We start from the raw sequence: 16,836 nt of genomic DNA on the forward strand, positions 1-16,836 counted from the left end.
ACATCCTTAAGTGCTGCAGTACAGTGACTTGTGGTAAAAATATTGTCATAAGATAATGTAAATGACCTTTTGTGTGCAATGTGCTGTTAAAAGACCATAAAATAGTGTAAAGCTACTTTACCTTGATTGCAGACCATAATAGACTTAATACTAAACTATAATAGCAAGTCTGTGTAATAAATCAAATGCTTTATAGTATGCTTTTTTATTTAGAAGAGAGGCTATGTTTTTCATAGAATATGGCAAAAAATGCATCTTAGCTATTTTTAATGAGGTAGTTTTAGTGTTTTATATAAATTTTTTAGTCCAAGTTATACATAAAGTAAACAGCATCAATTGTTACCTTTATATACTATTTATAATGGATTCATCCAGGAATATCTATAAGACAAATTAACAGAAATGGTTCTGAATTTACTGAGAAAGAGTTGTTAGTCTCAAAATCTGGGTAGAGATGACCAGTTTCATTTGTACTCTCAAAGGATGTGTCTATCTGAAAATTTCAAAGTTATGAAAAATCACGTATGTAGATGTCTGTATCCTCTCTTGAAAAAATGTGATACTTGGTCCCAGTGCTTCTGTAATTTATTCTTCATCAGCTCACATGCTGAAGGCAGCTACACCAGCTGAGGGTTAGACCTCTTGAGGATTGTCTGAACTTCTGCCAAATCACTTCAAATCTGCAGGCTCTGCGTCTGTGACTGGAGCTGAAATTGTTGTCCTTTCCAGGACAGTTCAGAAAAGTGAAGTTTGTGATTTCTTTTCCCCATCTTCTAAATTAATAGAGGCAAGGCACTGGCTTTCCATTGCACAGATACCATGGATTGTTTTTCTCAGATGTCAGGTTAGGCATTTAAGACTTCTTCAGATAAATCCCTTGTCTTTAATCTCTCCTTCCCTGTAAAAACTTTCCATTTACCCCCTCCCTCTCATCATCCTTCATTGTAATTTTTTGAGCTTAAGTGTTAACCGCCATAGTACAAAAAGCAAGAAAATAAATAAATTGTGGCATCTCTCTCTGCTAATCCTGGACATAAAATTTTCATTAATCTCACCAAAATAATTGCTCTTGTGATTTCATTCTACAGTTCCAAATGCTCCAGCCTCATTTCTGTTCTCTCTGTCCTCTTCTTCGAATGCAGAGTCCTCTAAGATCTTTGGAGACTTAAGCTTCCATAACTCACTACATAGGTTTGCATTAGATTCTTTATTGTCTTACAGAGCCCACCTAGATTTTTGTTTTCCCCAGTGTTCCTTACTCAACTTGACTTTCCCTCTATGCTTAGGCTCCCTTTATTTAGCATCCATCATACAGGGCCTCATATTTTTAGTTATTTTTTAGGATTAAAAGTTTTTTGCATCCCCCAAAGGACTGTCCTCCTTAATGGTAGGTGTGGCATCTGCTGTGTTTTTCATAGGCCTTGAAAGGGCATGCTGTAAACATGCTATAAATATTTGTGAGTTGATTTCTTGGTTTGATCTCTCCTTCTTGACTGTACTTATCTCTCTTGTAATCTCTTCACTTTCGGCGTCTGGTTTTCGGTTTCTGACCTTTTAGGTCTTCAGTAGCTTTTCTTACCAAGCATTCTCCTTTAAACCTTGGCTTCAATTCCAGCTGCATAAGATGTAGCTTCCTGTTCTACATATGCCAGGAATCTTTTATTCACAAAAGTACACTCAGCCATATAACACAAGTGGAAGGGGCAGCTATCTAATGTAAGAGTTAGGCCAGAACAACCAAATGAAATGTGTAATATCTTTTCTATACACCTAATTTTTGTGTCTTGGGAGAGTCCTGTAGAAACATTGAAAATCATCAGGGCAAAAGAAGTAAAGTCTTATAAAATTTATTTGATTTTGATTGCCTTATTTAAAATTTTTAACATCTTCTGTCTCATCTCCAAATACCACTTTACATACTAAATAAATTAAGAAAATATAACCAGTTGAATTACTCCAGGTAGTGAGAATTCAGAATAACATGGGTAAATGACTCTACTATTTTTAGGCCTCATTCTCCAAAAAAACGTTTTTATTTGCCAAACAGGTATAGTGTATACTTTGGGTTCCTTTCCCTATCCAACCTCTGTTAAAAGAAGTAAAGCAAGTTTTAGGAAATCCCCTTTGTCTGGGAGGCCACTGAAAAAACAAAGCAGCCAAAAAAGTGATTTAGAAAACTGCATTCATCTGTGTGTATGTGTGTGAGGGGGAGGGGGTGAATTGTATTTTTTTCTTCTTTCGCAGCAACTCCACAATAACAAGAGGGGGTTTGGCTTGTAGTCCTCAAATTCATTTCCCTCAAATAGATAACATTAGTTATTCCTTTTAAGCTTTAAAGCCTGTCCTGCCAACCCTTCACTGATGTATATGCTCTATTGGACATATTATTCCAAGATAGACCAATGTTGTGTGGCCAGAAGGTCTTTAGGCAGGTAACTTCTTCCTGAATGTCATCAGCATCTGACTTAAAGACCTTAGCAATTACAGAGTCCACCCTCATCCCCTGACTCTTTTGGAGCTGTGCAGAGTCGAACTGGGAATTACTTTCAATCTGTGGAACAGTCTGTGGTTGGTGACCCAAGTTTCTAGAGCTGTCAGCATGCTTGGCCTTTAAACTCCAAAGCAGACATTCAGCCTCCCATCTTTATTACTTAGTTGTGTAACCTTGAATACGTCCGTTACTCACTCTGCTGTGTTTGAGTTTCACATCTACAAAGAAGGAATGATACTCCACCTCCCCAAAAGATTGTTATGAAGCTTAAAATAATTGGCCTTTATACGTATTGCTTAGAATAGTGCCTGGCATAGAGTAGGAGCTATATACCTGTAAGTAATTGCTTTTATTATTCCCCTGAGTTAACTCATGAGGTCAGAGGTTTTTTGATGTTGATGTTTTATTTTTCTCTTCTTTTTCTCATTTCAATCCCCTGCCCCTCCTACTTGTTGATTATTGCCATTTACATAGGCGCAGCATCTTTCACAGGATGTGTGAATCCCTGTGTGTCTTTCAGGAGTAGTCACTATGAAAACTATCATCCTATGTGCATAAGCAATATCCTGCCCTTTCTCAAACTTTTTTTTTTTTATATTTATCACTTTTTTTTAACTGTTGTTTTTAACACACCCATTGCTTTTTCAGGTTTAATAATGTTTGTAAAATATTCTAAAACTAACGCAAGCACTGCAAATGACCCCATGCGCCTTAAATGAATTTACAGCTGAAATGACCAATATTAAAATAATTTACCAACCATTATCGCCATCTGTTGGTGGTGGTTGGAGTGGACTCCACTCTAGAGCTTTGGCTTATAACTGGGACTCCTCAAAAGCTGCAGGTTTCCTAGCACACAGGAAAATTGTGTGTGTGTGTGTGTGTGTGTGTGTGTGTGCACACATGTGCGCGTGTACATGCGCATGTGTGTCCCTGCATGCACACATACACATATATTTATACATTTGTATGTATACATTGGATACAGTCTGTCATTATATGCACCAATATTCTTATCTAGGACTCCAGGTGATTTTAATTCTTTTCAACCTACTTTTCTATGTCTTCTAATTACAATAAGCTTGTGCTGCTTTTTTAGTATAAATTACTAAAATGTAGAATTTAGGAGGAACTAAGTGATGGAGGCAGAGGAGAAAATTAAGCTTTATATACTAAGTGCAAACTAAGATATGCCTAGATTTTATATTACAGCAGATGAAAGAGGAGATATAAATGGAAATGAAGAAATTAGTAAAACTGTGGTGGAAACTAAAGACGTTTTAGTAAATTGTAAGCAAAAGGTTTTATCAGCCAAGTTCACTTAGGCCAAGAGGTTTAAATACGAGCTTTTACCTGTTATCCTCTCCCTTTGAAATTCATATTATTGTATAGTCATGTCTCTTAATTACTCTTTATCTTTTTACTGTCAGAGCTTGCTCTAGAGTGGATTATCTACTCTTAGTGAAGAATATTATAATCTGGGTAGCTGGGGCTGTGGTCTAACCCATGTTACTTTGAAGCCAGATAAAACCAAGAATCTTCATAGTCACATTTTTTTTTTCCATAAAATTCTATACCATGCTGTTTGGTCATGCACTTTCTTGGTGTCCTTAGAGTATGAATTCTGCCAGTCAGGAGGCCTGTTTCTCTCAGTATGCCATATGTCCCTATTCCTTAATGGCAACTTCTTTTTTTGATATGGGGGGAGTCTTACTCTATCACCCAGGCTGGAGTGCAGTGACACAATCGTGACTCACTACAACCTCTGCCTCCCAGGCCTAAGCTATCCTCCCACCTCAGCCTCCCAAGTAGGTGGGACTACAGGTATGCACCGCCACGCCCAGCTAATTTTTGTATTGTTAGCAGAGATGGGGTTTTGCCACCTTGCCCAGGCTGGTCTTCAACTCCTGAGCTCAAGCGATCTGCCCACCTCAGCCTCCCAAAGTGCTGGGATTACAGGTGTGTACCACCCTGCCTGGCCGATGATTAAAAAAAAAAAAAAAAAAGATAGGAGCAAGGGGAGGTGAAGATCTGGTTGCTTTATGAATTTGTACCCAGATGTTTGTTACTCTTGCAGGCATTGGTGATTGACAACAGAATTAGACTAAATGTTAGCTGTCCGTAACAGCTCCCCCTTTTCAAACCCCCATTTTAAATTTTACTGCAAGTAAAATGAGTAGAGAGAGATGATGACTGCCCTGAACCCTGCCACCCCTTATCCCAGTCCCTGAGGTGCCATTTGAAATACAGCTCCTCCTCATATTCTAGATCTGGACCTTTCCTGGCCCTTTTCTCATGCCATCAAAACTACTGGTGGTTACTCCATTACCACAATAAGGTGTTCAAGTCACCCACTGAGGAGCTAACTTAGCTAGGGCCTGACAAATTTCAAGGGTTGCAGTTTCCAGTTCTGGGGTTTGTATTTTTTTTTTTTTCTTTTTTTTATTGCATTTTAGGTTTTGGGGTACATGTGATGAACATGCAAGATTGTTGCATAGGTACACACATGGCAGTGTGCTTTGCTGCCTTCCGTCCCCTCACCTGTATCTGTCATTTCTCCCCATGCTATCTCTTCCCACCTCCCCACCCCCCGCCCCTCCCCCATTTCCCCCCCAACAGACCCCAGTGTGTAGTGCTCCCCTCCCTGTGTCCATGTGTTCTCATTGTTCAACACCCACCTATGAGCGAGAATATACGGTGTTTGATTTTCTGCTCTTGTGTCAGTTTGCTGAGAATGATGGTTTCCAGGTTCATCCATGTCCCTATAAAGGACGTGAACTCATCGTTTTTGATGGCTGCATAATATTCCATGGTGTATATGTACCACATTTTCCCTATCCAGTCTATCATCGTTGGGCATTTGGGTTGGTTCCAGGTCTTTGCTATTGTAAACAGTGCTGCAATGAACATTCGTGTGCACGTGTCCTTGTAGTAGAATGGGCAAAGGATATGAACAGATACTTTACAAAAGAAGACATACAGGAGGCCAACAAACATATGAAAAAATGCTCATCATCACTGGTCATCAGAGAAATGCAAATCAAAACCACATTGAGATACCATCTCACACCAGTTAGAATGGCGATCATTAAAAAATCGGGAAACAACAGATGCTGGAGAGGATGTGGAGAAATAGGAACACTTTTACACTGTTGGTGGGAATGTAAATTAATTCAACCATTGTGGAAGACAGTGTGGCGATTCCTCAAGGACTTAAAAATAGAAATCCCATTTGACCCAGCAATCCCATTACTGGGTATATATCCAAAGGGGTTTGTATTTTAATGGCAGCCTCTTGTGCTGTGAGTGGCATAACTGAGAAGACAGCCCAAAAGAAGAATATTTTAGGAGATGGACGCTCTTCAGCACCATAGGTAACTCCAAATAAGCAGCTTCTTGTGTCTCTTGTTTGCAGGAGGCCAGTACGCAGCTGCCCCAGAGTGGGATCTGTTTTCTGATGTTATGTGAAATCACAGTCTTTAAGTCTTACCCCACAAATTGCAAGGAAAACCACAATAGAAAGTAAAACTGATGAATGTCAGAAATCACTCTTTTTCTGTTCACCATCCTCTGTCTTATTATCCCTCTTTCAATTAGAAGGCACTTGTCAATTTCTTATGTTTAAAACAAACAAGTAAAAAATTGCCTGTGCTTGGAAAATGAATATTTCAATACCGTGGAGACCTTCCATTAGCCTTCAACTTCCATACTCAGAGTGCATAAATGAAACACTGTTTCTCAAAATCATTTCATTGATAAGTTGCAGTGAATATTTATTCCTTTGTGAGCTCTGGGATTTCAGGCAAGGTGCAATGCTCAAAACTTCTTTGAACTTTTTGTTTTCTCATATGCACAAATGGGAATAATAACACCTACCTCATAAGATTGTTGTGAAGTTGATTAAATAAGATCATACATGTAGAGTACCTGGCACAGTGCCTAGGATATAAGTAGGAGCTCGACAACTGTAATCCCCTTTCTGGTTTCTTAAGAAGTAGCCAACTAAACAGTTGAGGAGATTGGGGATAGTTTCATGGAAAAGATAATGTTTGAACAAGTCCTTCAAGTTCAAGCATGGGTAGAATGGTGTAATGGAGAGATGTATTAAAGTGGTATTTAAGGTAAATTAATGTAATAGACAGGGTTGAAAGGCTGGATTCAGGGAGAGCCATTATGTGCTTTTCACATGTGTCTAGGAACAATGAAGGGGGAAAGTGAATATTGGAAACATATCAAAGACAAGACCCAGAAGAGTTATTGATCTCCTGGATTCAGGAATTACTGAGTTGATGCCACAAGGACCCCAAGCTTGGTAGGAGATTGGGAGAGGGGCAGTGCTGGTGAATGAAGAGAAATGGAGAGAGACAGGGAAAGCCATGCTTGAGATACTGTTGAAGGTGGGGTTTAGAAAGCAGTGGGCTTGATATTTAACTGCGTTAATATTTAACTAGGTATTTAAGAATTCTAATAAAATATTAAGGTATTTAAATAGAAAAAGGAAGAGAGAAAAACTAAAGCTTTGGTGAGTTTTTAAAAAACACATGCACACGCAAAGAAGAACTGGGCAGCATCCGAGGAGATTCATTAATTAAAACCATTGCACTGAATGAGTCTCCTAAGAGAAAGAACACTTGAAGACCAAGTATTAAGCTTCATGAAAGTACTCAGTTAAGGAGGAATAAGAGGAAGCTGAATGGGTGAAGAACCCCTGAAAGAGGGCTACGAAAGATGGAATGAGACGGAGAGTACCTGCCAGAGAAGGGAGGAGCACTGGCATAGAGGACTCACGCCAGACATAGCAAAGAGGCCGAGGGAGGGTGTGGCGTGGCTTGCGTTTCAGCGCTACTGAGCCTTTTCTCTTGGCCTGCTTCCTCATGTCCCTTTCTCCATGCCTTTTCCTGTCGTTCCCATCATTAAATGTTGAAAGCAGAACTAGAAGTGTTGAAAGCCAGCCCTTTACCTTCCTTCTCCGAAATAGCCTTTCTTCTGTTTGGTGTACAAAAAGCCCTGAACTCTGAGAGCTCAAGCAGTCTCTTAGTCTCTCTGACTCTCAATCTCTTTACCCCAAATTGGAATCATACCTACCATCTCCCTGCATTTGGAAAAGCATGAAGCAGGGATACAGACTAAAAGTGCTTTCATCAAGGACTTGTGCAAACAAAAGTCCTGGTGTCTTCATCCATTTTTGTGTTCCTATGAAAGAATACTTGAAGCTGGGTAATTTATAAAGAGAAAAGGTTTATTTGGTTTGTGATTCACCAGGTTGTACAAGAAGCATAGCACCAGCAGCTGCTGCTTGTGAGGGCCTTAGGAAGCTTTCACTCCTGCAGAAGGCAAAGAGAAGAAGCTGTGTGCAGAGATCACGTGGAGAAAGAGAGAAAACAAGAGTCCAGGAGGGAGGTGCCAGGCTTTTTGCACAACCGGCTGTCACCAGAAATAATAGAGCAAGAACTTACTCACTACCACAAGGATGTCACCAAGCCATTCATGAGGGATCCACCCTCATCACCCAGACACCTCTCATTAAGCTGCATCTCCAACATTGGAGATTTTTGTTTTGTTTTGTTTTGTTTGAGACGTGGTCTTACTCTGTCACCTAGGCTGGAGTGCAATGACAGGATCATGACTCACTGCAACCTCTGCCTCCCAGGCTAAAGTGACCCTCTCACCTCAGCCTCCTAAGGAGTTGGAACTACAGGCCCCATACCACCATGCCAGTCAATTTTTGTGCTTTGGGAGGGTAGAGACGGGGTTTGCCATGTTGGCCAGACTGGTCTCACATTCTAGGGCTCAAGCCATCCACTGGTCTCAGCCTTCCAAAGTGCTGGGATTAGAGGCATGAACCACCATGCTCAGCTGTGAATCATATTCCCACATGAGATTTGGATGGGTGAAATATCCATACAGTAAGAGCTGGTAGATATCAAGCATATAACCTAGGTAGATAGATGGTTGCTAAAAGGTCGTCTTTAAATCACTTACTTTTTCTCATTTGTAGATTTTTACAGATTATTTCTTTATAAGCTTAGTGATCTGTTTTAATATTGTTATAAATTCTCAGAATCTCAACAGGGAATTGAAGGTGTTTGTGCAGCGTTATGCCTCTTAGATGTAATTGTCATTTGAACCTGAAATTATCTTTACTTTCATGCCTAGTTAGTAATCATTTGATTACATGATTACGCGGAGTGAACATAGGAAAGAGTAACTGAAGGAGAAAAGTGGCTCAAGCCTTTTTTCTTCCTTCTAGATAAGTATATTTCAGCTTGTTTCAATGCATAAAATATAAGTCTGTAATATTCACAATGGTTTAAAATGCTACAAAATACTTCCATTTCCTAAAATTTTTAGCAAGCTTTTTAGTCCTAAAAATCAATCATGAGAAAGTTAAAGTAGAGCACATGTGGAAATTTTGAAGTTAATATCTAGGAAGTTAATATCTAGACTGTAAATGAGGAAATGTGAGATGCAGATGTGTCCGGTAAGTTATGTGCATTTCCCAGAGTCTTACTTTGATTTGTTTTGTTTGTTTTGTTTTTGAGGTAGAGTCTTGCTCTGTCGCCCAGGCTGGAGTGCAGTGGTACGATCTCGGCTTACTGCAACCTCCGCCTCCTGGGTTAATGCGATTCTCCTGTCTCAGCCTCCTAAGTAGCCGGTACTACAGGAATGCACCACCATACCCAGCTAATTTTTCTATTTTTAGTGGAGGCGGGGTTTCGCCATGTTGTCCAGGCTGGTCTCAAACTCCTGGCCACAACTGATCCACCCACCTCGGCCTCCCAAAGTTCTGGAATTACAGGTTGAGCCACTGTACCCATCCTTACTTTGATTTTTTTAAGAAAAATTTTAAAAAGTTATCTTTCAGAATTTTTTCCCCTCAATTTTTAGAAGGCGAGCGTAGATAACAGTGCTTTTTCTTCTGATATAGTCACTGTGGAGAGAGGGTGGCTTTGGTTCATATTTACATTACACTGTCACTTCCTTTACAGGCAGTGTGCTAAATTGTAGTGTTTTTTGTTTTTCCTATATTCCCCAGAATCTGTGGCACACAAAGGAATTTGAACATATTTCTCATAGAAACCTCATAAATTAATGATTAATCCCTCATTAATTCTTATATCCCTCATTATATTCTTGATTGTCCATTTCTTAGACACATGTGCATGCACACAAGTTAGTGAGTATACTATATAATTATTACTGAGAAGTGGTGTAAATAAATGTTTTTATGAACAGTTATAAAAGTCTTCAGTAAAAAGGATCTGTTTGATATCATTAGGTGTGTTACACATAAACATGCATGCACATTCGCCCTTCTGTGGCAGTATGGAGCCTTGCAGTGCTGTCCACAGAACCAGAATGAACAGAATAATGCAAGCAGCTTTACCGTTACTATTTCATAAAAGCCCTGTGGATCATAGCATGGTACTTCCCTGTTAGAATTCTATAGCCTTGCATTTGGCTTTGTATTTTACCACAGACATACTGTTATTAGAAGAAAATATTTTGTATACAGCTCACGTCCCATATTTCTGCCCTAAGATTGCCAGGTAAGTACCTGATTCTTCAAAGTTGAACTTCAAACTGGAATCCCACAATTCAAATGAGAGTCCTAGCCATTCCCTTTTTTTTAGTTTTGAGTTTAGAATTCTTATTTCCTGTCTCTTAGTAAAGAACATTTTGTACTTTAAAGTTTGCAGATGTTTGAAAAGGATGTGTGTTCTTTGGATTTAGGCATTAATAAGGGTTCCTTATAACTTCTTTCTCTTTTCTTTTTTCCAGATATGGGAAAATAGTCTCCACAAAGGCAATATTGGATAAGACGACGAACAAATGCAAAGGTATGTTTTCTTGGCTGGTTATTTGGTAAATGATAGCTTTAGAAAAATGATGGAATTTAAAACCTGATCTTTGGTTTCAAAACCACCTCCATTTTCTTAGAAACTAGATCTTATGTATCACCCAGTTTCTGTCTTGCACAGGGTCAGCATATTGCTTACGTTTGTCCCTGGTTAGGTTTTGGCTAGAAACCCAACAGCAGCTAGCAGTTTGCCAGAATTCCAGATTTGACGCCAGTAGAGTTAACTTGCAAAATACTGGTTGGCATTTAGCCCTTGCTTTTAAAAGGGGAGTAGAGTTAGAAAATAGCTTTTCTTTCCTGAGCCTGAGGAGATTAGAGCTGCTTACTGAAAACCATTGGACTGTACTAAAGAACTGAAAAGATTACATATTGTGCAAATTGGCTCTATTAATTAGAATAGAGTAGTTTTAAGCAGTACTTAATTACATGTTTCAATACTCCCAATTGTTCTCTGCTGAATGCCTGTTGACAATATTGGCAGCGGGGAGGAGAGAACCATTTTCACTGACCAAATTGTAATAGGGAAGGGAGGTCATGCACCCCTTTGAAATATGCTGCTGCATTAATTTGATGCACTGACCTTCAGTTTTCCATGTAATTAGGATGAGCTCATCCAGCCCCATGAGCTGGAAGAGGAGGCGTCTACAGTAGGCAGCTCTGATGCTCTGTGGTTCTGACTTTTAATGATCCAGCATCTTAACAATAGGCATGTGATTTCTAGGAAAAGGGAAGAATAGAGTCAGCTGACTTTGAATCTAACTACTGACCCCTTGAATTGAAATAAGTTGACAGGAATAGGCACAGAAAGCAAATCTCCTCATTAATTAGACCCCAGTTTTTCAAGTAGTAGTGACGGGGCAGTGGCTTAGCACAATCTGAAAAAGGCAGAGAACATAAATGAACCCTATGGTAGGGGCCTCTCCTTATAAGTCAAGGATTTCCTTTAATCTAAACTTGAAGTGGTTCATTGTATTTCTGTCTCTTCTTCAAAGTGTCTAAATGTAAAGGAGCTATTGTGGCAAATAGCTAAGCCCATGTTTTATCAACATGGCACATTAAGGCAGTTTTGCCTTGGGACAGTGAATAGACTGTGCTTTATATAAAGTGGTACCCAATAAATATTTGAAATGAATTAAACTAGAGAGAGTCAAATTGTAGACCGACATGCATATACTTAGTTTCCAAGATTAGTCTTATTTAGCATTTATAAATGATTTGGGAGAGCCGAGACACAGGAAAAAAATCTTTTGGTTTTATAAAGAAAAATAGACTCTTGCAGGCATAAAAACAGGAAGCTGATCACCAACATTACTTTCAAACGAGAGAAATCAGAGTAGCCAAGTGGTTTTAACCATATCCAACCTCCCCTCTTTTCCTTCCCCACCCCAAAATAAATCTTACATGTCGGCTCAGTGTGTTGAAAAACAGAGCTGCCCTAATTAACTAAAAGAAAGGACCCAGAGGTTAAATTCTTCACCACACCCCTGAACTGAAAACCACACTATTTTACACTCTACTGCAAAAGCAACCTATTCCATAGAAGCCAAAATTCCTCCAAGTGTTCTACATGATCTAGAAAAGATATGGGTAAAAATAAACTAATGCTAAATCTAACATGTTGTCATAATGCAAACCCTTAACAGTTGTTAAGGGTCCACAGTGGAGAAATTTATGGACTTCTAACTAAGGGTAGGACTCATTCAGAACTGATGTTAGATACAAGAAGTCTCCTGGAGACCTTCCTTTAAAGTGGTTCTTAGGAGACACTGCTTTTGGGTGTGTGGCCAGTAATAGAAACCTCCCAGGGCTCTCCGCCTCACACGAGCCTCCCAGCAATAGGTGTCAACAGATACCTGGTGGGTTGAGAGGGTGGGTGAGTGAGTGAGTGGAGAGGGTAAGAATGAGTTTATAAAATCCTAGAAGCAAGAAAAAAGTAATTTTAGGACAAATGAGAAGAAATAACACTTAACTTAGCTCATAATAAAGTTAGATAACATGTTACCCAAGATAACTTGACGTGATAGGTAGATAGGTAGGCATAAAGATGATTGATAAATGAACATAAATAAATATATAAAACATTATAGAATATTAATATAAATTAAAGCTACTTGTGTTATATACTAATTTTTTGAAATTAAACAAATCAAAGAACCTTATATATGGGAATGAGAAATCTTACAGGGTTATAGAACATCTTTTACCACAAAACGTATATTCAGAACCTGTATTCTCAAGAGAATTTGTCTAAAGGAGACATTAGACAGAAGTAACATTTTCCTAAGTTGTTAAATTTTAAAATTCACAACTCAGTTGCTGTTTTACATTTTAATTTTTAATCAAAGTTTAGCCAACAAAAGGCATTTATAGGCTCTCCAGTACTGGTAAATGTGGCAGTTCAGTACCAAAAAAAAAGCTCATAGAAGATTGGTTATGAAATTGATTAATTATTTATACTTACAGAAGTGCATGTAGGACCAGAACACTTAGCACACATGAGCAAAAATAGTTTCAGGATGAATTAGACCAACAGGAAAAATAAGGGTAAAAGTGGGCAGCTTTAAGTTATTACCAAATCGGGCCCTGTGTTTCCTAGTGGCCAAGGCAAAAATAGAACACATAGCTCTTCGCATGATTCAGTCATCACAATGTGAGAGAAAAATACAGGGAGCAAGAGTAACAAAACTATTCCTGGTCCTGAAACCTGAGAGGAATTCTCCTGGAAGCCTCAGTGAGAGGTCACCATGTTACTTAGTGAACCCTGCCTTCAAAAACATCTTTACGTCTATTTATATAATCAAATTCATAGAGCCTGTATAACTCAAATTTTATATAGTCTTCTATTTACTTGAGAGTAATACAGATAGAAAACATGAAAGAGCACAAGGTTTCATACTTAACTATTATGTTTGTCTTCAGCAAATGGTTATAAAACAGCCCTAGTATAGTAGGCATTGGGAAAGGCCAGAAAAGGATGTGAAGTTAACTAAAATACAAGCTTTATGGATTTCTCTATAAGAAAATAATAGATAAAAAGGAAAAATCTTAAATATCCATCAATAAAAGCTGTATCTTTTTCATTGTAGCTGGGTGCTCATTTATGACCCACTGAAACTGTATATGAGAGAGAGAGTATGTGCATGTATGTGCATGTGTGTGTATCCACAGAGTGTTGTTGCATGTTAGCATGGACAACAGATGTCTTAAAAAAACATCCAAGATATCTTTAACCTAATTGTTAGCCTGGCAGTTGAGTAGCATTCTCTGTTTTACCCACGTCAACCTCTTCCTTTTGCTCTCCAAACTGGCTTTTTCTCTACTGTCTAAATCAAATTAAGCCTTATTTCAGCCCAATTCCAGGTAATACAAGGAAGCTGCTTCTTGTTTCAGCGTTAGGATTCATCTCTCCTGAAACATCTATTCCTGTAGTCAATAGTCTGCTCCATCTCATTATAACTTATTTCGTTACCAGGCAATATTTTTGGTACTAATACTGCAAAACTGACTTTGTTTTGTTTCTGAGCTTTCTGCTTGACTTTATTGATGTTGATTTTGACACTAGATCATACTATCTAAATTATTACTACTTTATAATATTTCTGTAAGTAAATGATAGGGCTGGCTCCTCTTCTAAACAACCTTGCAATGTTGCTTTTTTTTTTTTTTTTCCCAAAATATTCTTACTCATTTAAAATTAGTTTGAGTTCCAAGAAAGATCCTGGTATTTTGCCTGGTACCCTGTTTCTTTAGTGTACTAAATATAACTTGACCCTTTTCTCAATAATGTAACAATTATCACAGAGAAAAGTCTGCGATTCTCTATTTTGATCCAGTGATACTCCTCGGATCTGTTGAGATTCATGAAGCTATTAGTGCTTATGCTGTGTAAGTCCTATTCTTTGCCTAGTTTTTCTCTTTTATTGCTTGTTAGTAGTTTTCTCTGCTAGATGCCATTCATATACTTATGAAGACAGAAGACCAGCACGTTAAAAATGTTTATAAAGCTATGGGTAAAGAAACTTTGAACCAGAGTATCTCTAGGAGGTTATGTGTTTGTTTTGTTATGTTTTGTATTTAAAATTAAAGAATATGAACTGCCAAAATGTATTTTGGTGTCTTGAGGCATTTTTCCTAGCTCTTCTTTATTTTGAAAGGGCGTGATGAGCTGTATTTTAAGAAAATAAGTATGTTGTCTTTAACCAAGTGCTAAAACTTAGATTATTTTATGTTTGGGCTATCTAATAGTTGTACTTACTCTAATTTTTATAGATTATATTTGCAGCATCTAATAGTTGTACTTATTCTAATTTTTAAAAATACAAGTTTACTAAATAAGCATAATTTTTGTTTCTGTCATTTGTAAACTCTGTAGGATAGCTCCATCTTTCTTACTGAATCATTGAAATGCTGTTTCTCTGAAGTTGATTTTTTTTTCCTCCTTTTTTAAAAATTTCTTTTTTTTTAACCTTGGTTGGCAACTTAGATGTCATCTTTTTTTTTCCAGTAACTACAGGATATCTATGATCTTTAATAGGGAAACGCTGGTTCTTTAGCCCCCGACTCCCTCTGAAGAGAGGCTTGTCTGGCTGGTGATAGATGACAGGGAACAAGAGCCCAGGAGGCCGCTGCCCTACAGCTGCGAATGCCTGAGCTCCCTCAGGACATTTTCATCTCTCTTGCCTGTACCAGAAACAAAGTAGAGCCGTTCATTTACCCTTTACCTAACCACAGAATAATAGCTTAAATACTAAGTGTGTTTTGCATTTCAGGATACGGTTTTGTGGACTTTGACAGCCCTGCCGCAGCTCAAAAAGCTGTGTCTGCCCTGAAGGCCAGTGGGGTTCAAGCTCAAATGGCAAAGGTGAGTTGAGAGCCAGCAATGGCTTCTCTGTTGCACAGCTTTGGTTGTGAAGCCCGACAGGTCTGCTTTTTCTATCGCATCCTTATTCTCTCCTTCATCCCGCTCAGCACAGCTCCTTCTGGACACCTGTCCTATGCTTCTGCAGCCGCCACAGTCACTATTGTGCAGAGGACTATTCCTCATAACTTAACCTCTGAAGGAGTATTTGTAAATATATAAAATTTACATAGTAAATTATGTAACCCCATAAGCAAATTGAGAAATAGCAGATTTTCTCAGAGAATCAGGTATTTGTGAGTCTCTGTAAGATCTGTCCTGTTTAAAAAAAAAAATTAAATGTCAATGCTTAAGAAATGTATACACTTCTAGACATGTTTCAAAAGATAATTGTGTATAGCATGTTCCATTTCAAAAATATATATAACTGGCACATTATACAACTATTAAAACAAGTAGTTTTAATGGAAATGTAAGTTACAGATGTTAGTTTTTTGTACAGTAATGAGACATTTTTAGATATTGATTATTGATGAGATATAAATCTACTTTTTAGTAGTTCTATAATGACTTTATTCAAGACTTGTTTCTGATGAACTTTTAGCATATTTTAGATGACCAATATTGTTGAAAATGTCTTCAGGTGAAGAATATGCCTGAATGTTAGGGGATTATAAAATGGGAGACTGTGTTTCATGCTTAATATGTATTTTAGCACAGCACACATGGATATTAGTTATGATAAGATACATTTTCCTTGAAAACTTTCATGTTATGGTAGTTTCCCTCTACAGTTTTGACTTAGAATATCAGTTTCTGAATGTAAATGGAGTTGACCAGCCAGTCATTGTGTCTTTCTCTTTGCATTAGGTTTGTCCTGAAAGTTAGTTTAAGATGCTCAGACCCTCTTCCAAAAGTAATGATGCCTTAGATAGACTTTATGGCCTTGAAGAAGTTGGCTTTACATGATCTAAGTCCCTAGTTCAGGTGCAGTCATAATTCTTAAAGCGGGAGGGAACTTAGATTGTCTGGTGCATCCACCCCCAACCCCATTTTCAAATGAGTATGGCCTTTTTATTAAGAAGAGCTAAGGCTCAAAGAGGAGAGTCACCCTTGGAATGGCACGCGTCTCTTAAGTGTTTATGTTCTGTAGTATAGGTTCCATTATCCACCAAACACATTTAGGAGTCTTTGTTGAATAAACTGATATTTATGTCCCAGACTTTATTATCCAAGTGTAAGTTTGGGTTACATCCTAATGCCTACTTCCTGCAGTACAGTTATTAAGACATCTGTATAATTACGTAATAAAAATCTGAGTCCTTCAATTGCTACAGAAAATATTTTCAAGCCTGAAACTCAGCAGTTTGATCTTTTGAGTATTCTTTTTAAAAGAGTGATAGTTTTATATTATCTGGCTTCTTGAAGTAAAGAGGAATGTAATTTTATACTGTCTTCTACTTCCGAATGGTAGCACGGAAGTAAGTAGACATTGCCATTTAATATTTTTAAAACTTTACATTGAGTTGACTTACTTTAGATTTTCTTAAACTCCAAAATAAGAAGTTAAAATAAACAGAAACTATATGTATGTATGTGTGTATATGTGTGTGTGTGTGTGTGTGT

General features: G+C 38.0%; 1 protein-coding gene across 7 annotated transcripts in view; it reads left to right on the forward strand.

The window, feature by feature from the left end:
* The window catches only part of RBMS1 (RNA binding motif single stranded interacting protein 1), a 218,341-nt gene that overhangs the window by 161,139 nt on the left and 40,366 nt on the right, over nucleotides 1-16,836 (forward strand). For all 7 annotated transcript variants that reach the window (XM_039469811.2, XM_039469809.2, XM_074399597.1 and 4 more), the window contains exons 3-4: nucleotides 10,274-10,332; nucleotides 15,122-15,213. In XM_039469811.2, the coding sequence (XP_039325745.1) occupies nucleotides 10,274-10,332; nucleotides 15,122-15,213 (151 nt within the window). The remainder of the gene's footprint in view (nucleotides 1-10,273; nucleotides 10,333-15,121; nucleotides 15,214-16,836) is intronic.

The sequence above is a fragment of the Saimiri boliviensis genome, chromosome 5, assembly GCF_048565385.1.
Source record: "Saimiri boliviensis isolate mSaiBol1 chromosome 5, mSaiBol1.pri, whole genome shotgun sequence".
Taxonomy (NCBI): domain Eukaryota; kingdom Metazoa; phylum Chordata; class Mammalia; order Primates; family Cebidae; genus Saimiri; species Saimiri boliviensis.